General features: G+C 54.1%; 1 protein-coding gene across 1 annotated transcript in view; it reads left to right on the top strand.

Annotated features, from left to right (window-relative positions):
• Positions 1 to 15,931: 15,931 nt before the first annotated feature.
• SDC3 (syndecan 3) overlaps positions 15,932 to 24,256 on the top strand; it is a 190,047-nt gene continuing 181,722 nt past the window's right edge. Inside the window, exon 1 of the mRNA XM_074976340.1 lies at positions 15,932 to 16,276. Within this exon, the coding sequence (XP_074832441.1) occupies positions 16,046 to 16,276 (231 nt within the window). The 5' untranslated portion in view covers positions 15,932 to 16,045. The remainder of the gene's footprint in view (positions 16,277 to 24,256) is intronic.

The following is a 24,256-nucleotide window of genomic DNA, read 5'->3' as shown; positions in this document are numbered from 1 at the left end:
CATTGCGCGTCCCGCAACTTCGAAATAGCGGGGTCCGCCATGGCGGCCATCAGCTGAGGGGTTGAGAGACGCGCTCTCTCCAGCCCCTGTGGGGCTCTATGGTCACCGTGTGCAGCAGCCCTTAGCCCAGAGTTTCTGGCTGCTGCTGCGGCAGCTGGGGATCCATGCTGCAGGCACAGGGTCTGCAACCAGTTGTCGGCTCTGTGGATCTTGTGTTGTTTAGTGCAACTGTGTCTGGGAGGGGCCCTTTAAGGGAGCGGCTTGCTGTTGAGTCCACCCTGTGACCCTGTCTGCAGCTGTTCCTGGCACCCTTATTTCGATGTGTGCTACTTTGGCGTGTAGATGTTCCCTCGCAGCGCCTATTTCGATGTGGTGCTGCCCAACATCGAAGTTGAACATCGATGTTGCCAGCCCTGGAGGACGTGTAGACGTTATTCATTGAAATAGCCTATTTCAATGTTGCTACATAGAAATAAGCTACTTTGACGTAGGCTTCACGTGTAGACGTAGCCCATGTGAGCAGATCGCCAGCTCCTCCCAAGACTTGTGTAGTTGTGGGTTTCTTTGTAGATGTTTCCGTAACTTGTGTTTTTTCACAGATAGGGAAGAGGTGATCCATATTTGTCTGGTCTCTACCCTTTGACCTGTTCAGTTTGGGTGACCCTTCCTGGAGCAGTAGCTCCCACTGGCCTAGCTTTCTGGGTGCTCGAGACACATAAGCCACCTCACCGTGACAAGGAATGGACCCCTCGCAAAAATTAAGCCACTTACAAAAGTCTAAGATGAATCCCTGTGCGACGTGCACATGTGGCGTTGTCAAGAGCAATCATGTCAAAGCAACCAACTCTCCCCCTTTGGGAAGTTAACATACCATGTGTGGAAAGGGGTAGATGGGAAATATCTTGACTTCATAAGGCTTTTGATGCTGGCTCACGTGACCTGTTCTGATGTAAACAAGGCTAATGGTACCTCCATGAACCAGTGCTAAGGGAGGTGCTCAACCAGCTGGAAAAATCGTACTTTGAGAATAGTTACCAAGCATTCACACTCAAGCCAGCTGGGCATGTGGACGAGACCCTCTCAGAGTTCTGTAGTGGGTCTGATTCCATTCTCCAGCGTCATAAATGGTTTGGCTGGTGGTTAGGGAGTTTGCGTGTATACTGTGCAGACGATACTGAGTTGGGAGGGCAAAGGTGTCATTTTGAGGGGTGTGGAGAGTCATACATACCAGGATGCTGCTTTAGTTTCTTCTTCCCCTGTCTATTGGGGAGCGAGGGGAAAATGCACAATGTGTGTGTATTCCCCTCACTTCCAGCAGGTGAAAGGAGGGGGCAGAGTCACATAAGCTGTGTACTTTCCCTTCGCTCCCTGACAATCAGGGGACCAGGAAGAAGAACAAATAATGTCCCAGTACATGTGGCTGCAGCACCTCCTGCCCTGCCAAACCAGTGCCCTTGTGGGCAGCGCTGCGAGGGCTTTGGAGACCAGGAGTAAAATTCAACAGGACCGCAACAAACTGGAGAAACGATCTGTAATTAAATGGTGAAATTCAAGCAGCACGTATGCAAAGTGCGCCACTGAGGAAGACACAGTCTGTTGCCCATGTGGGAAATGCCTGCCTAGGAAGGCGCGCTGCAGACAGGGGCCGGGAGTTAAAGTGACTCTCTAGTGTGACACTGCAAAAAGCAAGGGGCAGGACGGTTGTTCTGGGCTGTATTAGCTCGAGTGTTGTGGGCAAGACAGGGGGATCTCGCAGACTGCTCAGCGCTGCTAAGGCCATAAGTAGACTTTGTGCCTTGCGCCCAGCTCTGGGCACTGCATCGTGGGCCAGGCTGCAGACGGTCCAGAGGAGAAAAGACAAGTCGGGGGGGGGGATAAAAGGTTATTGCGCTGCCGGGGGGGGGTTAATAAATTGTTCTCCTTAGCCCTTAAGCACAGAAGAAGTAAGGGACTGAACCGCACCCAGGGAGGGTTAGATTGGACGTCTGCTCACTTCTAGCCCATGCCTGCCTCCTGTAGCCTAGGACAATGAGAAGCTGTAGCGCCTTTGCCACTTCACCTGTCTGCTGTGCCACAGGGGCTGTGTCTCACAGGCTGATTCCAAGGCAGCCAGTTGCCTTGGGGGCAATTCCCTCCCTCTCTCCCTGCTGGTCCATTTTGAGGGCCAGGAAGGGAACGGGGGTGGGGTGGGGGCAAGAGGAGGCAGGTGAGTGCAGACTGTGATGTGTATTTAGGGACCGCTAGGGAGAGGGAATGTTGCCTGGCGGTTAGGGCAGGTGCTTGTGAGTGAGGCCTCAGAAATCAGCAGCTTGGCTTAGAATTGTGGGGGGAGGGTTAGGGTTTTAATTAGTAAGCATTGAGTGTGTGTATCTCCATCAGGGCCTTTTGTGGGTCATGTTTTCCAGCATTTACCTTGTACTGCAAAGATCGACAACTTCATTTTTGACCTCAAAATCATTGCAGTGAAACTCACCTGATCACCTGACTCCAGGAGCTGGAACTTTCTGAAACCCTCATTAGCAATTCACAAAGCCTCTGACTAGGCAACACCCTCCTGATGCCTTATGACAAAAAGCATTTAACAAAAGTGAAGCAACACATTCATTACACTGAACTGCAGCTACGTCTGGGCTGCTGTGAGATCAGTTTACACTGCCCAGCCAGCGAGAACCAGTGGGGAAGAGCATTCTGTCAGTGACACGGAGGCAGGAGAGGGGCCAAGCAGGAGGCATTGGCAGGCATCACTTAAGCCAGGATTCCCCAAAACCTCGAGGAGACGGGAACTTCCTCCCTCCCCCATTTCACAGCTGGGGAAAGTGAGGTGCAGTGTAGGTGGTGACATAGAATCCTGGAATACTAGAACCGGAGGGACTCCAAGAGGTCAAGTCCAGTCCCTGCCCTCATGGCAGGACCATATACCATGGGCACATTCTTGAAGCAGCCCAGTGGAGCTGGGAGGCCTGGATGACCACTTTGAGCCGCTCTGCGTAGTTTAAAGTGCAAAGCTTGATGTTAAAAAACCAGCCAGTTTTCCAACCGAAAACCTGCCTTGGAAAAGCTCTGGTTTTCCACAGCATCTCGGTGGTTTAGTGAACAGCAGCAGGTCCCATCACGCCGACGGCAGCTATTTGGACCCTTGCAAAAGTGACTCAAAATCCACATTTTTTTGCCACGAATGCTTTCTGACGTCTGACTGCTGCATTCCCACCACTGGGGGATGGGGGCAGGGGTGCTCTTGCCCTTGTGCTGCCAATGCAGGCGGCAGCCCCAGGGGGTCCCTGCTGCCCAGCAGCAGCCTTTGACATGTGCCTCTCTCACTATGCCATGCAGCTCAGTCGTTCCCTCATAGTGCTAGCTGCTGTACAGTGAAGAACACAAAACTGGGCCCTGCCCCAAAACATCACGGACTAAGCAGCTGCAAGGAGTTTTACACTCCTTTGTCAATGCTATACAAGTCCTCTCAGCACTGGTGAAATTATAATAAGACCTGGCTTTATTATCAGCCCCACACTAAGCACATTGAAAAGGCGTGCAGCCACATTAACTCCATTTTGTTGATGGGTAAACTGAGGCACAGAACTGAAGAAAATTTCCTGCGGTTACCAAGCAAGCTAGTGGCAGACTCAGCAAAAGAGCCCAGCTTTGCTGAGTCTCAGTGCAGACCCCTGTCCACTAGGCTGCCCTGCCTCCCTTGCTGCACTGCTGTCTGTCCTCTTGGGAATACATCTTCTCGCTGTGCCCTCTAAAGTGGAAGTTCAGCATAGGAGAAAATGGCCAGTGAGCAGGAAACTGGGGTTACAAGGAGTAAAGGGACTTCAGAGTAGCCTGGGCACTTCAAAGTACCGGCGGGTTAGCCGCAGCTGCATGCAAGCGGACACGTCAAAGTTTGCCACTACAAAGTTGCTGTGAGGGAGAATTAGCTTAATGAAGTGCTGCATATGCACTGCAGCACTTCATTAGTAATCTCCCGACACCCTACTTACCATGCTCCCTTTGAAGTTGGGAGCTAGTGTAGACACAGCCTGAGCGTATTAGGCTTAGATGGCGTGTTTGGTTTATTTTAACTAAGTAATTTACTTTGATCTGTCTGTCACCACTTGCAACCACTTAAATCCTACAATAAAAATCACTTTTTGTTATCAAACCCAGTGTAAATAATTGTTATCTGAAGGGAAACAACAGCAGTGCATACTCTCTTTCATTGATAAAGGGGGCAAACTTTATAAGCTTTCTCAGTGTAAAAGTTTTATGCAGAGTAAGATTGATTTACTGGGGTTGGTCCCTATCTGGGGCTGTGCTTCTGGGTGCTGCCAAGTCCCTGTGTCTGAGCCCTCCCAGAGGTGTGAGGTTATCAATGACTGTGTTGCACTGCTGGGGGAGAGGGGCTGTTACCCCAACGCTGTGCCTTTGCTGGGGTAGACCAGAGCTTTTGGCCAAGCAGGACAGGGTGGTGGGTTGCCCAGAGGGTAAGTAGGTGGGCTCAATGGTATGATCAGCACATCAGGTGACAGTGACAAGTGGATCTCTGTGATCTAACCCGTCACATAGACCTCTATCGTTTGAGCTGAAGGAGCAAGTGTATGATCTGTTAGCAGTAGTAAGCTATTATCCTCTATTGGCCCAGCCTGTGAAAGGAGGTGTGACATGTGGTCATAGTGTTGTGCATATGTACCTTTATTATTGCTGACAGAGAAGCCACAGCTCAGAAGCCAAACGCAAAGGCCCCCAGCACTTGAACATCTGCCAGCAGTAGTTGTGGTAGTGCAGCTTTTTTTCTCCTTACAACACTTGATGGCAGCAAAGCTATGGACCTGAGTCTTCACCTGCCCCACACAAGACGGCAATGCCCTGGGCCAGGGCAAAGGAAAGTGCATCCCTTACATGTCCCCTCTGAGGGCCTTTGCTGATGGAGCTGTGCACCTGCCCGGGCAGAGCCATCCAGGGTCATCGGCCATGTGGGTGGAACCCTGCAGGTCTCATTCTGAGGGACATATTCAAAGACAGGTGCTGACTCCATGGGTGCGCCAGGTCTCAAGGCATTCTGTGCTGCTCGTGTTGCCCTCAGGGCCGGGAGTTTGTAGATAACAGGGGTGATTAAGGCCATGTCTACACTAGACCAGAAAACCAATTTTAAGGCCCTTGGCTCGATTTCCAATGTGGCTGTCTTCACTGCAAATGCCCTTAGGTCGATTTTAATGGGCACTGAGGTCGACATTCTTGCCCCACCCCTCTGACGCAGTGTAACTGCAGGTTCAAATTTAAAAGGTCGAATTAGTGCTAGTGTGGAAACAGTGTGACTTTAAATAGACTTTGTCAGCCTCCAGAGGTATCCCACAACGCCCTGAATGCGTCTGTTCTGGCCTTTTTCACCTCCGCTGCTCTCCAGGGCTATAGCTACACTATACCAGAACTTCAAAATGGACATTCTCTGCTGATAGGAATAAGGGGATTTCAAAGTTGCTGGGATCCTTTTGAAAAGGACTCCATCTGGATGAGCTGCACAGCAGTGAGCAGCAGCAATTTTGAAGTGCCTCTGCTGCTGGCATTCTAATGAGGTGCTGAATATGTATTTCAGTGCTTCATTAGTAAACTTTGAAATGGCCATTTGCATGGCCATTTTGAAGTTTTGGAATAGTGTGGACACGGCCCAGGTGTGCAGGAAGTAGGAAATAAGAAGGCCGGCAATTTCAATTTTTCATTTTCTTTCTGGCCAGCATGACAATCGCATCTAGCCATGATTTCTCAGGGACTCAAAACAGCCCAATCATGGAGCCATCAGGAAAGCCAGGATCTCATTTCTGTATGGGTGGATGAATCTGACTAACGAAACACCAGGGATGCCCAGCACTGCCGGGTAAGAATCAAGTCCCCCCCGCCTCCACATACCACATGGCTGCTGGGTTGTGTGTACCATGTCTGCAGGCAGTGGCATGTACTGCCCTGCGTGGGGTTCCTGGGCTAGAGAACAACAAGAAGTCTTGTGGCACCTTATAGACTAACAGATATTTTGGAGCATAAGACTTCGTGGGCAAAGACCCGCTTCGTCAGATGCATGAGTGGGGGCAGGGTTTCAGAAGGGTATTTAAAGAGTGGGGTCCCAGTAAAAGGACAGGATTTAGCAGGAAAGCCCAAGAAAAGTGGTGTGTACACCCAGTCTCAGCTGACTGAACCACTTCAACAGATTGGTCAGCTAGTTTTCTCTGCTTCATATTGGTAAGGGGCAGTCCCCCACCCCCAGCGACCATGCAGTGGTTACACTTCTATGTGGTCACTGTTGGGACTGTGCTTCATTGTTTCTTTTTAAAGAACAGTCACTTTAAAAAATAACCTTACCAAATGTGTTCTGAGAGCACCCAGCTGGCTGTATTCTGTCAACAGGTTGCTCAACCAGTTTCGCCTGGTGAAAAAACACCAAACAGGTAGGCTTCAGAAGCTGAAGCCCATGATACTCAAGTGGAACAAAGGGGCTCCATGCAACTAGGAAAAGACTTCATATTATTCCCAAGGAAAGAAGATACAATGCAAAAGTGGCCGTGTATTGGCGGTGTTTCTGGCTGAAGGAGCCAGATTTGAAGTTGGGAGAGAGAGAGAGAGAAATGGAGAGAGAGCGGAACTGAGGAACACTCCAGGGAGGCCATTGCACTGACATCTCCCACATGAGGTGAGGAGACGGTTAGAAGTATTTGCTCCAGACTCGTTATGACTCCCCAGGACCAAATAGAAAAGAAGGAAAGAATCCCAGAGCACATGGGTGTCTAATGGCTGCTGGAAGGAACCATTCCCCTGTCAGAAGTAGTAGTGGTTCAAGAAGAGAAGGAAAAGTTAAGGAAACATTAGAAGATAGAAAAGTTGAAGAAAGAATGAAGTGATTCCCTCACCTTTTCTAGCAAAGAGGGAGAGCCCACAAGCTCCATTCCCTCATAGAAAATCTACCATGAGCCACACGATTTGGGAAGGGAGCGTACTGGTGCCTGAGAGGGGGGCCAGCCCCATAACATTTCTGTGGCCTGGGGCCAGGCCCCTGGTACATGGTGCCTTGTGTGGGGGCAGGCAGGGCAGCTCCAGAAGCTGTTGAGCAATCTGTTGATATGGTTCAATCAGTTGTGTGCCTGGGCCGAGGGCAGCCCTGTGAAAGGTCTGTGTCGGGGGCAGCCCCCCCCGGCACGTGGTGTAAATTCCAGAGATCGAAGCTTTGAAGAATGAGCTCTGGAAAATGTGAAGTGGCCAAAACAAGTTTCTCACAGGGAAGAAGCCTTCTCCCCACACAGGCCAGGACATGCTGCTGTGTGGAAACCCGGTCCACACTGCTCAGTTGCCAATGGGTGAGGTGGGGCAGGGGCTAGTCCACAGCTGTGTGGTGCCTGGCAGCAGGACGGTGCCCCTTACAAATGTGAAATGCAGAAAAGTTTTGTGGCCTCTCCTGCTAAATCCTGTGCAGGGAAGACCCTTCACCCTGCCAGGGCAGGACAAGCTGCTGTCTGCAAGGATGGTCCCCACAGCCCAGCCACCACACGGTGTGGTAGGACAGGGGCTAGCCATGTGGTGTGGGGAGGGGGCTTGTCTGCAAGCCGCAAAACTAGTTCAACAACCTGCTGAAAAGGTTCAGTCAGCTGGGTGCGCCCAGAAGGCATCTGGGAACAAAGTCCATAATGTGAACGACTCAAACCATTTCACTCACCAGGGAAAGAGACATGAAAGATGGCTGTTTGCTTTCAACGGGAGGGGAATAAGGGCAATGCAGTCTGGGAAGATGACCTCACATGCCCACAACCATTTGCGGGGCATTTTTTCCCATCACACACCAGCAAAAGAAACCCAGACTACCCCAGTGCTGAGGAAACTGGGATAGGTTCCCACAATGCACTGCTGCAACAGTCAAACTATGGCGATTTAGTGGGGATGCACTAAGTCGACTTTCTGGGCAGGTGCAGACACTCAACTTTGGCTTCATGAAATCGACTTTAATAAATTCGAGTTTATGTCGTAGTGTAGATGTAGCCTAAGATAACAACAAGGCTTGTCAGAGGATCCTGAAGGCGTTCCTAGGCATGCCAGTTAAGCGATAGGAAAGAAAGGGTGGAAATAAACGGTCCCTTTAAGGGCTTGTACTGTGACCAGAGCTGTTCAATGTATTCAGGAAGGAGCTGCAGACGGGGATGAGCTGTGAGGGGGCAGTTTGCAGATGATACAAAATTACTCAAGGTAGTGAAGCCCAAAGCAGAGTCACAGCGCGAGCTCACCAAAATGGACGACTCGGCAACAAAATGGTGGATGACATTCAGTGTTAAATGCACAGTACTGCACATGGCAAAACAGAATCCCAGTGAGACACAGACAGTGACGATGCCTAAATTAGCTGTTACCCTCAGGAAAGAGCTCTTGGAGTCCTCTGCAGACCATAAGAACCCTTCTCACTGTGTCATCCTGAGCTCCTTCTCCAGCTTCAGAAGACTTAAAAATGATCTCCAGTCACCAACGGGACAGACACAGCTGAGTAATGTAGCTGTCCTTCCTGGGCACCAAAACAATACCAGGGGACCTACACGTAAACGTGGTTGCTAACAGTTTCATCCAGAAAGCTACTGTGAGACATAAGGTCTTCACGCTGGGACGTTACTTTAGACGGCTTGTTGGAGGCTGCAATAATTTTACTAGACTGTAATTCAAGATAAGGTAATTGTGTAGTTTAAATCAACTGACTCATCATGAAAATCTATGTGCCTTTCTCCCCCGATTCATTGCATAGGAGTTGGGCCCCACGCTCAGATTTTGCATCTGTGATTTTCTAGGCAGCTGAGGGCCAGGCACTGCCATGCCCAGGCCCCAGGCTGGTGATGTCTAGGCACCTCTGGCTCTCACCCAGGGGCCTGGTCATGCCAAGAACCCTGTTCTAGAATCAGCATGGGGAAACCATCTGGGAACCACTGCCCATCAGCTACTGCCACCCTCACTGCCTTCATGGTGTGCCACATCCACCTCTGCGGGGCCGAGAAGAAGGTCATGAGCAGCTGTGAACAAAGGGCCCATTGGTCAAAGAATGTGCCCCAAAAACCACCCTGAGATTTGCAATACCTGGAGTCACTGGCGGGTGGGCGGGGGCGGCTTGGGTCATGTTTGCAATACTCGGTGATGGCCCAAGACATTATTTTTAGTGGAAAGGAAAGGAGGTGAAAATGTGAAAGCTGGGGGGGGAGGGGGGAGCACAGTGTGCACATCCTCTTGGCAGCAGGTTGCTCTAGACCAAGGTGGCCCCAGGATGCTGCATTCGGGGACAGTGCTCAGCAATCTGAAGGTACCATATGCAGAACACAAAGCCTTCCTGGCATCCTGGGGCTGTAGGCCGGAGCCCCTGGCCCTCAGCCCAGCCCTAGGCGCTCCCCTGATTTACTAGTTGTTGGCGTGGCTCATTGCTCTGTTGTTAAGGGGCTTGAGCCATGAAGGGTGGCCTGGCCACGGGGTTTCAGGACGGTGGGTGGGGAGGATCTGTGTCAGCCCTGTCTCCGGTTGGCGTGCGGCTTAGCGCTGCCCTGGAGGAGGCTTTAGCAGCCTCCTCCACTGGCAGCGCTCAACCTCCTGGCTGGTATCAGACTCAGAGAGAGATCATTAGCTGTGCAGAGGGCTGCAAAATGAATGGGGGCAGAGGTGGGGGAAGGGAATCCTTTCCACAGCCCCAGGGAGAAGAGCAATGGCTCCATTCCTGAAAACGTCATTAATCCTCATAGTGTAATGAGCTGCACCAGGCCTCTGCAAGCTCTGCCGTGACTGTGTGAAGCTACCCACAGACACCACCTCAGCCGCTTGCTGAGCAGGAGGCACACGAGGCTTTCCAGAGGTTATCTGCACCCACTCCACACATTCCTGTCTGGGCTAAAGGGGTTTAGGGAAGGGCCCCCTGCAAAATGGATTGGGCTTTATCAGATGGAAGTGTGTGCCCTGCTCCAGCCAGCCTGGGCATAGCGCAATCCCCCTCCTCCCCTCCAGCAACTTTCCACCCCACAGCTGCAAGGGCAGGTGCCCAGGTGAGGTGCCATAATTACCTAGTGCAAGTACAGGATAAACATGCACCGTGCTGGGCTTCCTCGTCCCCTCCGCCCACGGGCCAGCCCTGCTTTGGGATTATTAACTTACTATCAGCAGAGGAGAGCATGCTAGCACCCCTCTCCGGCAATGGGAGCAGAGCGCCTTCACGGGCTGGGAACGCAGCAGTCTGACCTGCACTGGTGCACATGGTACTGCTAGCTAAGGGAGAGCCTAGTAACTGCTCTGTACTCACACTGCAGCTGGGGATGCTGGGTTCTGAGTCTGTCTCCCAGCCAGGTGGCTGTTGCACTGAGCCGGGGGGGGTAAGTGCACCTTTCCGGGCAGTTGCACGTTTAATCCTTTGATGTTTATAAAGTGCTTGGAGAACCAGCTCCCTCACTGGGGTGGCTGGAGACCCCCCTGCTGAACTTCTCAGCCAAGTTGGGGTTGAAGGGGAAAATGTACTCGAGAGCCAGATTTCCAGCCCGCAGAGGGCGAGCTCTTGAAAAAACTTGGCCACTTATTTTGGTGCCTTTGGAAAGTTCTGTCCCAGGTGATCTTGTGTTCACAGAAAGCCTCCCCCGGGCGGGATCTGCCTCGTTCCTTCACTGCTGTGAGGACACACTACTGGCACCTTCCTTAAAGGAAGCAAGAGCCCTTTCAGGGAGGGATCCACACATCCCACTAGGTAGGAGCATGTCATGGGCACAGGTCCAAGAGGCTGCACCTCACACCCTCATGTCAGTGTGGCACAGGCCTGCCTGTGCTCCTGCCCAGGAGCTGTTACCATCATGTGCAGAGATGCTGGAGCATGAAAGTAAATGGCAGGTGTGCAGCAGGGAGGAGGTGGCCCACTGTTCTCAGAGCCTCAATGCTGCCAAGATACTGTGCTCCTCCCCAGAGGGGTTAACCCAGCCATGGGGCCCTGCCACTGTTTAAACCCCAGACCAGTCCACCCCTCAGTCTAAACCACCTCTGCTCCTTTCCTCTGCACAGCCGGGCCCTGCAGCATGCTGGGCTGACAGCCCGTGGCCTGAGACGAGGTGGACCCAGGTTTTTGAGTAAGTGGCTTGAAGCTTGCCTGGCTGAGCTCTGCAGCTGGGCAGCACTGTGCTGGGAGAAGACACCATGCTTTGATAACTGTGTTCGACGACCTAGAGGGTTTGTATGCAACATGCAGAGCTGCGCTAGGGCGAGTGGGAACCTGGATGCTGGGGTCCTAGTCCGGCTCTGCCCAAGAGTGGCTGTATGACCTTGGATGTGATATGACCCCTTGCCTCTCTGAGTCCTCTTTAGACTGAAGCCAGTGTCCCTGCTTCGAGCTCTGCCAGCCCACAGAACTCACCAAGCATCAGCTAGTCCAAGCAATTAGCATTCTGGATTCTCTTCCTTTGCCCGCTGCTGCCCAAGCTATTACAGCACCTAGGACGACACATGCACCTGCTGTTCCACCTGGGACTCCAGGCTCTGCCACCTCTCTTCCCAGCATGCTTTGCTAACAGATTGACATATAACCCTTTCTTTCCCTGCCGAACATGGACCTTCTGTGTGCCTTGGCTCTGTGCTCCAGGGAAGGAGAAAGAGGCCAGGGACTGCCGCCTGGGCACTTCATCTGCCTTAGCCTGCTGACCGCAGAGAGAAGGGGAGCCCCAAGGCCAGGTAAACGTGTGGGTGGAGGGATCAGGTCAGTGCTGGAATGGATGGAGCCCTGCTCTGAAAGGCTATTGGAATTTTACGGCTCCCATGCTCCATGCCCTGGCTCAGTGCTTCCAGGATTCCCTGCTCCCTATCCTTCCTGGTCTCTGAAACTGTCCATAGGCAGACTCAAAACTGGGACCTCTGGAGTTCAGTGCAGGAGCCTGTATGGGTTGAGCTGAAAACCAGCTGCCTCTCAGCTCAGACTGTAGAGGAAACTCATTCTTTCTCTGTGGAAGTGGTCTAGGTGCCACTCTATGGGACAGTGAGCCACACTCCTTGGTGGGTGGGTTACATCTGCGCCCAGCTCTGCCTTGCTCTCTACAGCCCAGTGGGGGTGCACTGGCTGCTCTCTTGAGACTGCGTCCGCCCTACATTTCCACCATTCCATAATGCTCTTGTTATCTAGGTTTCCACACGTGGTTCTCAAACGTCAGTTCCCAAAGCTTGGTTCCTATCTGAGGATGGTCAGGTTCCCAGAGGCTGAGAACCTGCAGCTCCCATTGACTCCAGCAGGAGCTGGGGGGGGTTGCTCCACCTTTGCAGACCAAGGTAAAGAGCCTCCAAGTTCCCAACACACCTTCTCCCCAGGTCTCCACTGATCACCTCCCTGCTTCTGGAGAGTTCATTTAACAAAGCTTTGCATGAAGATCCCATTTTCTTTTCTATGGTAATGGAAGGATATCTTTAGGCTTTTCACAGGAAGTGTGTGAAATCCATTCCAAGGAATTAGCTGTTTCTTTTACACAGCTCATTTATATCCCTTCCTTGTGCTACCAGCTTATCATATATCGCCACATCCCTTCTGGAACTAAATCAAATTTTCTTCTCTTTAAACAAAGATACTGCAGACCACCTGACAACGATAAAACTAGGCACTTGTTAGCCTAGGTGCCCCAAGGGCTGTGCGCAGAGGAATGAATGCATTGTTACAGCTCTCACATCCCCTAGCTATTAGCTCCATTTTACAGATGGGAAAAGGGAGGGGCAGGGACATCTTTGAACTTGTAGTTAAGGCACCAAACTGGACTTTGGGAGAGTTTAATGCAATGCTCAGTTCTGCCACAGATGCTGTTTGATTTGGGACGAGTCATGTGATTGCTTTGTACCTCAGTTTCCCCATCTATAAAATGGGAATGATAATATTTCTTCCCCCCACCCCAAAGTGTTTGTGTGTGTTGAAGGTGGGGTTTGAGGTGAATGTGAATTTAGCATCACACTAGAATCTTTTAATTGGATTGAAAAAGGAGCCTGAGGGAAATTCTGGTAGGCAGATGCCAGGCAGCTGTGCACACAAGCACTGTTATAACAGTGAAGGTTTTGTCTGTGAAAGATGTGTGACATCTCTGGTGGCTTTTAACTGAGAGCCTGTGAATTTTCCCTGCATCCATTGGGCTGCTGCTGTCCAAGCTGGAGATTGTCAGGGCACACGTCTGAGACCAGTTTGGGGAAAGACTCTCTTTTATAGGACCAACTTCTGTTGATGAGCGAGACAGCTCAGAGGCTCCACCAAGCTCTCCTTGAGGAGCCACTTGTGACATGCTGGTATATGGTGGCTGGGGATGGCCAAGCGGCCCCTAACAAAGAATGGCCAGTAGTGGCCAGTTGCTGTTATGCACCAAATGTGTTAGCTGCCAGCTGTGGGTGCTCTGATAATCAGCTGGGCAGCACCTGAATCTCTCTGGGGGTCCCTTCCAAGAGCTCAGCTTACAGGGAACCCTGCTGTGCAGCCTACTCCATGTTACACACATACATGCTACATGCAGCTGTGATCACAGTGGGAGAGGAAACCCACTCTGTGTTGAGCTTACTGAGAATAAACCGCAATTTGTCTCCCTTCCCCAGCTGGCTAGAGAAGTGCCGAGGTGAAGTTCAGCCTTGTGGGTAGGCAGACTCATGCTAGTTTGCTAAAACCAGCAACACAGACAGTGCAGCACCCCTGTTGTTTGTATCAGAGAGGTGGATGGATTAGCCTGTATCTTCAAAAACAACAAGAAGTCCTGTGGTACCTGGTAGACTAACAGATGTTTTGGAGCATAAGATTTCGTGGGCAAAGACCTGCTTCATCAGATGCACGAGTGGCCACTGATGTATCTGATGAAGTGGGTCTTTGCCCACGAAAGCGTATGCTCCAAAATATCTGTTACTCTATAAGGTGCCACAGGACTTCTTGTTGTCACTGCTGTTTACAGTGTGTTAGCTGAGCAAGCACAATCTGCCCAGTACACGTCTGGGCTTGGAAAGAGCTTGGTTACAGATTTCACACCCAGACCTCTGGGACGAAGAGGAGAATGCTCAGGAGGCGCTTTGCTAGGGCTTCCCAAGACCCCTGGCAAAGGACAGCTTGATATTCTTAAGGTACAAAGTGACTGCACCTCTGCAGGGCACCCAGCCCTGTTTCTTACTTGCCAGATGACCCCTGAGCCCCACTTGTGCTCCCATGGGGCCGCCACTGACATATGTACTGGATTCTGACAGCCACATGCACCCTGCTAGGGAACACTCCCCTGCCCTCCCTGGGGGGGCTGACCCCACCCACCCACTCCAGCACTCTCTTTTTGATTATCCAGCCCAACTCTGGCAGCCCCTGGCAGCCATTCAAGACCCAGCGGCACCAGCTCCCTCTCCGGACGCAGACACAACTACATGTGGTTTACTGTGCAAGGTTCTCATCCTGCTGGAGCAGGGCCTAGGCATCCTTCTTCCCACGTAGGCTCCTGCAGATTGGTTCTGGTCATGCTTCAATAACCCTAGTCACAGAAGTAAAGAACTCCACAGCCTTAGCCTGCCTGGTGCTGAGCCCCCAACTTGGGCTTGGCTAATGCACACCGTCCAGAAAGGCAGCCAGCCTGGGCGTGAAGGCAAGAGATGCAGGAGCCAACATTGCCAATGGGCGTTTGCTCCGCTGCTTCCTCCAGCTCACTGTTAAGAATCGGTGCCTTCCTCCCACTGGAATTTGCCTGGCTTCAGCTCCCAGTCATTGGCCCTTGGCTAGAGTTAAAAACCAAAGAGATGGGATGGAGCGCCTTGGACTCCAAACCCTCTCTAGCTTCTGCTGGCTCCGCTCCAGGCTCCGGAAGGCCAGGCAGCGGCAACAGCAGGACTGAGGCCCTCGTCTCCAGTGTTTTGAAGAATGGGAAAAACAACGTGAAGGGGACCAGTAGAGGGCAGTGCTGAGTGTGAGGCTGTGTCGCGTGCCTACCTCTCGTCGGTGCTGGAAGTAGGAGTGCAGCTGCCCCCGCATCCTGCATTGATTTCCATCACATGCAGGGGAGTCTCTCAGCGCCCCACTGTACTCCTGGTGGAGGTGCCACTACATGGGAGAGTGACCCACCCCCTAGGTGTGTGGGTTACACCTACATGCCTGCGCTGTGTGTGAGTGTAGGGCTGTGTGTGTATGCCTGCAGGGTGTTTGTGTTGGGCTCTGTGTGTGTGCATGTGTGTGTGTAGGGCTCTCTGTGTGTGTAGGGCTGTGTGTGCATAGTTGGTGGAACACGCCTGTGGGATGTATATATAGGGCCATGTGTGCATGCCTGTGCAGGTTGTGTGTGTAGGGCTGTGTGTGTGTGTGTGTGTGTGTGTTTAGGGCTATGTGTGCATACATGCAGGGTGTGTGTGTAGGGCTCTGTGTGTGTGTGTGTACCTGGGGGTGTGTGAATTTAGAGCTATGTGTGCATACTTGTGTGTGTGTGTGTGTACCTGTGGGGTGTGTGTATTTAGAGCTATGTGTGCATACCTGCAGGGTGTGTGTGTAGGGCTGTGTGTGTGCGTGCGTGTACCTGGGGGGGTGTATTTAGAGCTATGTGTGCATACCTGTGTGTGTGTGTGTGTACCTGTGGGGTGTGTGTATTTAGAGCTATGTGTGCATACCTGCAGGGTGTGTGTGTAGGGCTGTGTGTGCATGTGCGTGTACCTGGGGGGGTGTATTTAGAGCTATGTGTGCATACCTGTGTGTGTGTGTGTACCTGTGGGGTGTGTGTGTTTAGCACTATGTGTGTATACCTGTGGGGTGTGTGTGTTTAGCGCTATGTGTGCGTTCCTGCGGGGGGGTGTGCGTGCAGGGCCGTGTGCAGGCCTCGCGGGGTGTGATACACCTTGTGCCCGTTGTGTTGCTCCCTGGGGCTGCTCCCCTGCGGCCCCAGGACCCCTGTCAGCACAGCCCGGGGCGGGGTCCGGACACCGCTGGCTGCCCAGGCCGGGGAGAGGCGGCGGCGCAGCCTACGGTAGGGGGCATTGCAATCTCTCCGTCCTCCCGCGCTCCCCTCCCCGCCTGCCAGGGAGGGATGGAGGCGGATCAGGAGCGCACGTTTCCTGCCGAGGGACGGCTCTGATGCTCGCAGGCAGAGCCGGGGGCCGGCGGGCAGGAAGGAGACAGCGCGACCGGGAGCCGGACAGCCCGGCTGGCCTCTGCGCAGCGCCCGCAGCCCCAGCCCCGCCGGCAGCAGCCGCGCGCCCGCCCCGGTGCGCCGGGAACAAAGGAGAGTCGCCCCCTGCCCCGCCGCCCGGCAGGACGATGCCTCGGCTGGCGCTGCTGCTGCTCCTGGCCGGCCACGCTGCGCTGGTGAGTGACCCCGGGGCCTTTGGGCTTCGTGGCGGCGAATGGCCCCGGGCTGCGGGGGAGGCGCCGCCGCGGAAAGTTGGGGGTCGCGGCGCGGCGCGGGTGGAACAAGTGGCCTGGCGGGGGCGGGGGCGCGGGCAGGTCCCCGGGGAGCCGGGCTGGGGCGGGGGATCCTGGCGCCGCGGCCTTGGCGCTGCCGGGGGCGGGGGCGGAAAGTTGCCGGCTCTGGCCCACCGGGCGGCGCAACGCGGCGCTGCTGCCGGAGCGCTGGGCCCTGCCGGCCCGGGCAGCCGCCGGGTGGGCTCCGCCCTGCCCCGGACCCCGGCGCGGCGGCTCGGGGCGGGGCCGGGGGCTGCCGGCGCAGCAGGTGGTGCGGGGAAGGGGGCGGCGGGAGCTTCTGCACCGCCCGGCCCGGGCTGCAGCCGCGGTGCCCCCCCCCCCCCGGAGAAGGACACCGTCCCCCCCACCGCTCCCGCAGGTCCCCGGCCCGGCGCGGGTGACAGGCGCCCCCAGGCTGCCCCCGCGGGGGGAGCGACCGACCGCGGCGCTTCCCTCTGCTCCCCCCGCCCCGCCTGGCTCCTGGCCAGGAAACGGGCCCGGGCCCGGGCCCGGGACAGCCTCCTGGGCACGGACAGGCTGAGGTCCGGCTCGGGGAGAGCGTCAGCCTCCGCCCCCGGGGAGACCTGGGGCCTTAGGGACCAGAGCCACGTTTGGGGCTCCTCGGATGTCCCTGGAGCAGGGAGGCGGCGGATCCCACCCCTCTGTCTCCAGAGAGGCACATGCCACTTTCCCCCCCATGACGCCAGTGCCCCAGACGTTGCACGGGCAGGGAGGGGCTGTAGGCACCGTGCAGCAGCCACCTGCCCGCCCTACAGCCCGGGGGATGCTCCTGCTGCGTCTCAATACCAAACCCATTCAGCTGAAGAGCCCGCCTCGCTATTGACCGGTGGCAGACTTGGTTTAACTAACAGCTCTGTTAGGTCACTGTATCTGCGCTGGCGGGAGGGCCCCGGGAGCCCCCACTCCGGTGTGTGGGTGGTGCAAGGAGATGGCTGGAACTGGGCTCAGCTCTCAGAGGAGCCCTGTTAGGGGGCTGGCGTTGGACGGAAGGGCCAAGCGTTGGGTCCTTCTTCAGCATTGCGCGGTGGGTTTTTTCAGCTCACTCAGAGGCTGGTTGTAAACGATCTCACCACCGTTCTGCTTCACCCTCCTCCCTGGCTCCAGCTTCCTGTATGGTTCTTTAACGCTGGCCAAGCTCAGGTCTGATGGCTGTGGCTCTCAAACAAAACCCTGACGTGCCCCCCTTGTTACCCACCTCAGCCTGCCTTGGGAGACTGAGCTCTTTGCCAGGGCTTGGAGTGCCTCTCATGCCCAAGAAGAGACAGGGCTTGGCAGCCGGCTGTAATGGTCTCTTTCTACGTGGGCCCCTCTGGCTGACTAGCACAGTCAAGTGACACAGTTGTGGGCTAGTGAGCCTGGCCCAGAGTGCTGCGTGAGCATGTGTGCTGCAGCCACGGCCCTCGGCAGCCGTGTGCTTGGTGCTGTCTCCCTGCGGGTTGCACCCGATGCTCCCCGCCAGCTCTCTTCAGCCTCTGATAGCTCAGCAATTCCTTTGGGGGCAGCCCCCTGCTGCAGGGTGAGATCACAAACTGGTCAGTTCCTATGGAAGCAGCTCACCTGTCTGGGCTCGCTGGGCAATTGGTAGGGTTTTTGGATTTCGCGGGAATTATGGGCTAGATCCCAGGGAATCATGGGCTAGGGGAATATGATTGCATCCAGTCTGGAGCAGTTGTGGGAGCCATGGGACGTGTGCCCCCCAGGCATGAGGCCTGGCGGTTGACTCACAAGTGCACCAGTGGCACAGCCATGTGCAGGGGTGCACAGATTCCTGATAGCTGCTGTCCAGAGACTGCACCATGTTAAGCACAGAAGTGGTCCCCGGCTCCCTAAATCCTGGCCTGCGTTGTGCAATGGTGGAAGGGCTGAGTCAAGGCTCCAGGTTCGGACTGTCTGGGGTGACTCAAAGCTCGTGGGTCACCGAGGATGTTGGGAGGTGGGGGTGGGATGTGGTGTCTTGAATCAGCAGCATTGCACTGAATCCAAACGTCGCCATCCTGTTGTGACACAGTGTTGGGAGGGGCCTACGTCTGGCTGGCTCTGAGACAGCCTTGTGGAGCCATGGCCCCGAAGTTCTGCTCTGTGGGGTAGTAGCAGGTCGGGTGTCTCTTCCTCATCCCAGCACAGCATGTTCCTGCCAGATCCCCAGCTGGCCTGCGGTCGCCAGCTTGTGTCTATTGTTTGTGCGCGTTGGGAGCGTGGAGAGGAATGGCTGAGCGCAGCTGCTTTGGGTTTGCTCCCTGCAGGGTGGGTGGCGGTGCGGGGCTGTGTAACAAAGTGGCAGTGTGCTGGGTTCCAAACGCCGTTGCTCGCTGCTGCAGGTGCAGGAATGACTCTTGGAGGCGGGGAGTGAAGATCGGGCCCGTTCGGGGCCTTGGGTGAGAAACCTCCCTTGGGTCCTTCTCCGGGTGTCACAAACAGGTCCCCCTACAACTCTCCTCATCCCAGCCCCTCCTTGGCCCCAGGTCAGGGCTGGTTGGAGAGAGCTGAAGAGGCACCAGAGTGGAGTACAGAATGGAGTCTAATTCACAGCTGTAGGCAAGGGAGCTCAGTCTCCAAACGGGTGAGGCTTGGCCTGCCAGAGCCTTCATGTTGCCCGGAGATGATCTCCAGAGCCCGGCTTGCCCACCCCTGTCCCACTTTACTTCCCCGGCTTAACCACTGACCCCTGAACTCTGTTGATCTCACCAGGCTAGTCAGAGACAGTGCAGTGGTTGTGGGCTACAGAAACACAGGTGAAACCCGGCCAGGGTTGGGTAGTGGGGCCCCGAGGAGACATGGTATGGGGTGTCCATTAGTCTGTGTGTGGGTGGGCAAAGGACCAGCAGCCTGACTTGGTCTGGAGCTGCAGGATCATGGGCATATATGATGGCGGAAGGGTTTATGATTGACTTTTCTTAGCCAGTCTGGAGCCCTCTTAGTCATGCTTCTGCAGATGCCTATGGGAGTGACCGACCCTCCATGCCCTGGAGACAATGCAACCCAGGGACTGTTAGTAACGAGGGATGGGTCTCTCCCTCCCCTCTCCGCAGGGTTGACTTGAATGCTCATGTTGGACTTATCAGCATTTACTTCTGTGTGCTGGTGGCTAGTCCACTCCTGGCCTTGTTTGCACCCTCCCTGTGAGTCTGACTGGTGCCAGGTGCTGGGAGCAGGGGGACAGGCGTCGGGTGAGATGCACCTGTTCCCAGGGACTTTGCCAGGATCCCTCCATGGCTGGGAATGTGGGTGTTTATGGGATGCCAGATTTCTTAGGCCTCTGGGTTGGAGTGATGAGAAGTATCCACAGATGTCCAGCTGCCTCTCCCCATGCCATCCAGGGCAGTGTGAAGGTCCGTAGGACACTCAGCTGCACCCCGGGGGCTCTGATTTACCACCCTTGCCCTCTACTTCAGTCTCCTCCTCCTTTTCCCCAGGCCCAAGGCCTGTTGCTGGCTCAGGGGTGAGTGTTGCCAATGCCTTCCTAGAGAGCCGAAGGAGCCTGGGCACTGTGTCATTGCTCAGGTGAGATGATGCCAAATGAGGTATCTGGGCTGAAAGCCAAGATCTGCACTCGACTGCTGTGCATGTGTCTGGAGGGGACAGGGCCAATGGCAGCTGTGCTGGTGGATGCACGGGGGTAGAGACGAGATGGGAGGAGGTGTGGGCTGTGGCTGTGGTAATGGAGGGGTGGGCTTGCTACCACCATGTGGGCAGGGGAGTGTGCTGGCACAAACTCTCCACTTTTCCTGCTGTGCTTTTAAATTACTGAGGATGAATCAATTCAGCTGGGAAGCCCTTCCTGCTGAGGGCTGTGCTGGGAGGATGTGGCTTGGCCATGTGCTTAGCACAGTGCCACTCTGGAAGTAACCCCTACGCATCTCCAGCCCTAAAGAAATCATAATGAGGAGTGGACAATCGGCAAAGGCCAGGGCTGACTTGTTGGCATGCGGCCAGCTCAAATCCTCTCTTTCCTTTTGTTAGGTGCGTGGAGGGAAAGTGAAGGCTCTGAATCTATGCAGGAGAGGTCTGTCTGCCTCTTCCCACCTTTGCGCTGAACCCCGAGGCCCCGTGTCATAACCCCTTCATTCAGCGCTTGGGTACAAAGCAACCGTTTGTTGTCAGATGGGCCTTCAGGAAATTGGATTGGAAAGGTCACTGCTCTGTGGCCAGGCTCCCCTGGCTGTTGCTCCCACCAGTTTGCTCCCTTGGGCCATATCCAGTGAAAATGGTTATCTCCTTAATAGGTTTCAACTCCAGAATGTTGACTCTGTAGAAGCGAGTTTAATCAAGCCCTGCTCTGGGGCCATTACTGGTGCAGGGAGTATACGGGAACCAATTGCTTCACCTTTGAGAGGAGAGGCAGCTCCTGGCATCTGTGATTCACTTCTCATCTGGCCTTCTGTCGTGCACATGCTTCCAGAGGGAAGTTTCCATTTGAAGCAAAGCTAATTCTTCCTGGCCGGGCTTCCAATCTTCTCCTGCAGGTTCCCGTCCCAGCCAAGGGAACTCTTGGTTTATTTCAGTTTGGTTCTTCCAGCCAAGTTGTTGTCTCTCCATGGTCCCTGGTGCTGCTTCAGAGAGGAAGGTTTAATGGTGCCTGCTGGAGGTGTGTCTGTAGACAGAATCTGGGGCTCCTCCAAGCTTCCCTGTCCCCTTGGTGGCTATGACTGTCTGAGAACCCCTCACATCCCACTCACATCCCCCCTTCCAGGGCTTGTCTATATCAGGTCAAAATCTCAGGTACATCAAAGCAGGATGCTTCTGTATTGACGTATGTATGGTGGGGCCATGCCAGCACTTTCTCCACAGTGTGTGTACTGTGAGGGGGTGGGAACTCTGCTCCTGGATGGACTTTGGGAAGACAGACAGACCCCGGAACAGCCCAGTGGTTAAGATGTTTGCCTGGAATGTGGGAGACCGAAGTTTAGTCCTTCTCCCAAATTAGGTAACTCCGGAACTAGAAGTTGGGTCTCCCACATCTTAGGGTAGAGCCCAATCCGTATACTGTACAGAGCGGAGTTGTGTGGGGTGTCTCTCGCTGCTTCATTTGTCACAAAAAAGGTGGACAGTTCTCTAGTTTGTCCCCAGGCAGCCTGGGAAAATGATGGAAATCCCACAAGTATTCGCAGGTCAGGAAAGCTGTTTCCCATCTAGGTCTAGAAATGTGTCCACACACATTGTGAATTACAAACCACTTCTTTATTCCCGTGCAAGTTTACCTGTAGGCCAGTCTGAACCTCTCGCTTCCAGCTGTAGAAATTCAGCATCAGCACCTGTCGAAGGCAAGGAGTCAAAATGGAATGTAAGAAGCCCCCTCTTGTTCCCACCTTGAAAGCTGTAATGCATCTTGACCCACCCCCCACCCAGAAGGACAGCATCACAATTTCAGTCCGTTCTCAAAACATGATGGTTTGGATTGCGTTAATTTCCCTCCTCTACCAGCTCTTTCCCTGATATGTCAAGCAGCTGAGATATCCTTGAACTACCTGAACCTCTCTTCCAACTCCACTGATGACAGACCTTCTAAGGAATTTTAAATGATTGCGTGAGATCTCAAACCAAGGTCTTGACCACTTTCAGGCATTAAATCTTCCCTGGCACACTTCCCAGCTGTGGGCCGCATTCCAATGCGAGCAATGACATTCTTTTTGCTGAAATTTCCCCTGCACTTTAAAATGGAAACATTTTATTGTTCACTTCCCTCTCCTGAAAATAGCCACTACATAATGTTGCTGAGTACCGGTAAAGAGCCGCCTTGCTCCTTTCCAGAGAGGGCTGCATTTCTGTAGTAGGTGAAGGGAGTTTTACACCTACAGGAGACACTTCTGCTCTCACAAAGACCAGTGCCAGGTCACTGACTACAGGGGAGTTCCATTGGCATATGGCAAAGCGCTGAACAGAAGGCCTTGCAGTCTAGCAAATGCCATCACTATTATTCATGATGTTTCTAAATGCCACAACAGGGTGAACCTCTCTAATCCGGCTCCCTTGGGACCAGCCGGGTGCCAGATGCGAGAATTTGCCAGACCATGGGAGGTCAAAGTTGTCTAGCATTTCCTCTGCTTACTGGGCTCTTAGAAGATATGTGGGGGTAAATTACAGCTAAACAACAGCACAGCACACTGAGAGCCAGGACTGGTGTCTGGAGACAAACTTTATGGGACTACAGGAAACTTGGCCAAACCCGTGGTAAATGGTCATCCAGCTAACCGAAATCATGCCAGATTATGGATGTTGCCAGATGAGAGAGTTCCGGCCGAGAGAGGTTCAACCTGTAGTAGTGAGCAGAGGGAGAGCCTGTTAGTGCCCTGGCCATGGGAAGGAGCACTGTCCAGGGCTGGGAGTTGGCAGTTCTGAGCCCCAGGTAGGGCTCTGAGAGCATGTGGAGCCTAATGGTTGGAGCAGAGAGGAGCTAGGTGTTAGGATTCCTGGGTTCTGTTCCTGACTCCACCACTTACATGCCCTGGGGCTGTGTGGGGAAAAGTCCCTGCCCTTCTGTGCCTTGGTTTCCACATGTGTAACATGGGGCTAATGCTTCCCTTGTAAGAGCTTTGAGATCCTTAGGCAGAAAGGGCTGTGGGAGTGACTGAGCACTCTGCTTGGTGATGACATTTCAGCTGGATACACGGAGCCCTCCTGCCAGTCTTTCCTCCTCATTTTCCCTGCCCAGAGCAGGGCTCAGAGTTGATCTGAATCCCCTTCCAGATGCAGCCTCAGCGACCCCCTCCCTTCCCTCAGTGTGCAGACTCTGTCCCTACCAGCTCAGCAGTGCACCTGGAAAACAGCCTGAGCAATCTGGTGCTGAGGGTTGTCTGCTGCTCCTAGCCTGTGGCAGACACAAGCTGTTCCAGCTGTGACTGACGGAGCTGCAGTGACTGGGAGTTGGGCCTTCTTGCCTGGACCAGGGAGGGATTTGCACAGTGCTCTGTGCAGTTCAGTTCCTTCCTAGCTCCATCAGCATTGCATTATAAATAGCTGGTTGACTGGGGAAGTTGGGAATCCCCAGAATCTCCGAGCCAGGACAAAGAGGGGTGGGGAGCAGGGCCAGTGTGGGAATAGAACCTGGAGTCATCCCTCCCTGCTCTGCCCTCACTCCCATCACAGAGCCAATCCCCAGCTCTCTTCCTTTCTTCTTTGGGGCTCCCAAAACTGGAATTGGGAGCTGTGGTTTGCTGACTCCAGTACAGAGCTGGGGTGTCCTGCCCCCTGGCATCCGACTTGTGCAGCGAGGGGTCAGGACGCTTGCCAGGCCTTGCAAGAGAAGGCGTGGTTAGGGGGAGTGTAACCCACACATCCAGGTGAGGGTCCTTGTCCCTTAGAGAGAGCAAGAATGGGTCTCTTTTTCAGCCATACCTGAGAGTCAGCTGGCTTTTTGCTCACACTGTAGTGGCTCCTGCACTAAGTTCCAGAGATCCCGGGTTCGAGTCCACCTCTAGGACTCAGTCACCAAGTGGAGACTCGTCCGGGATTTCAGCTGGGTCTCTGAAGCTTGGGAGGTGCTTTAAAAGAGGCTAATTAGGTTTACTGGAGCGTGTGTCAGGGCAGGTTTTGTCCCCTGAGAATGTGCTTGATCCCTGACTGGCAGGAACCCTCTCAGAGCCAGGGCCCTTCCACAGCCTCTTCACGCTTTAACCTTCTTTTCAGTTTGCTGACAAATCTGCCAGGTCTTGCCAACAGAAGTTCCTAAGGCACTGGACTGAGGTCACCAATCAGCCATTTTTGAGCCACTGTGAAATGGGTCTGGGTTCAGCCCAGCCATTCCCAGTGCTCTGAGCCCTTCAGTCCCCCAGCAAAGGATGTGCTGATGTTTGCCAAGTGGTGGTGGGGAAGTTTGAGTAGTTTGTTGCATTTGAGTGGCACCTCCAGGAGCAGTCTCTGGTCTGC

Source organism: Carettochelys insculpta, chromosome 24 (genome assembly GCF_033958435.1).
Source record: "Carettochelys insculpta isolate YL-2023 chromosome 24, ASM3395843v1, whole genome shotgun sequence".
Lineage (NCBI taxonomy): Eukaryota > Metazoa > Chordata > Testudines > Carettochelyidae > Carettochelys > Carettochelys insculpta.
The sequence above is the reverse complement of the archived record's forward strand: the minus strand, read 5'-3'. Positions and strand labels throughout refer to the sequence as shown.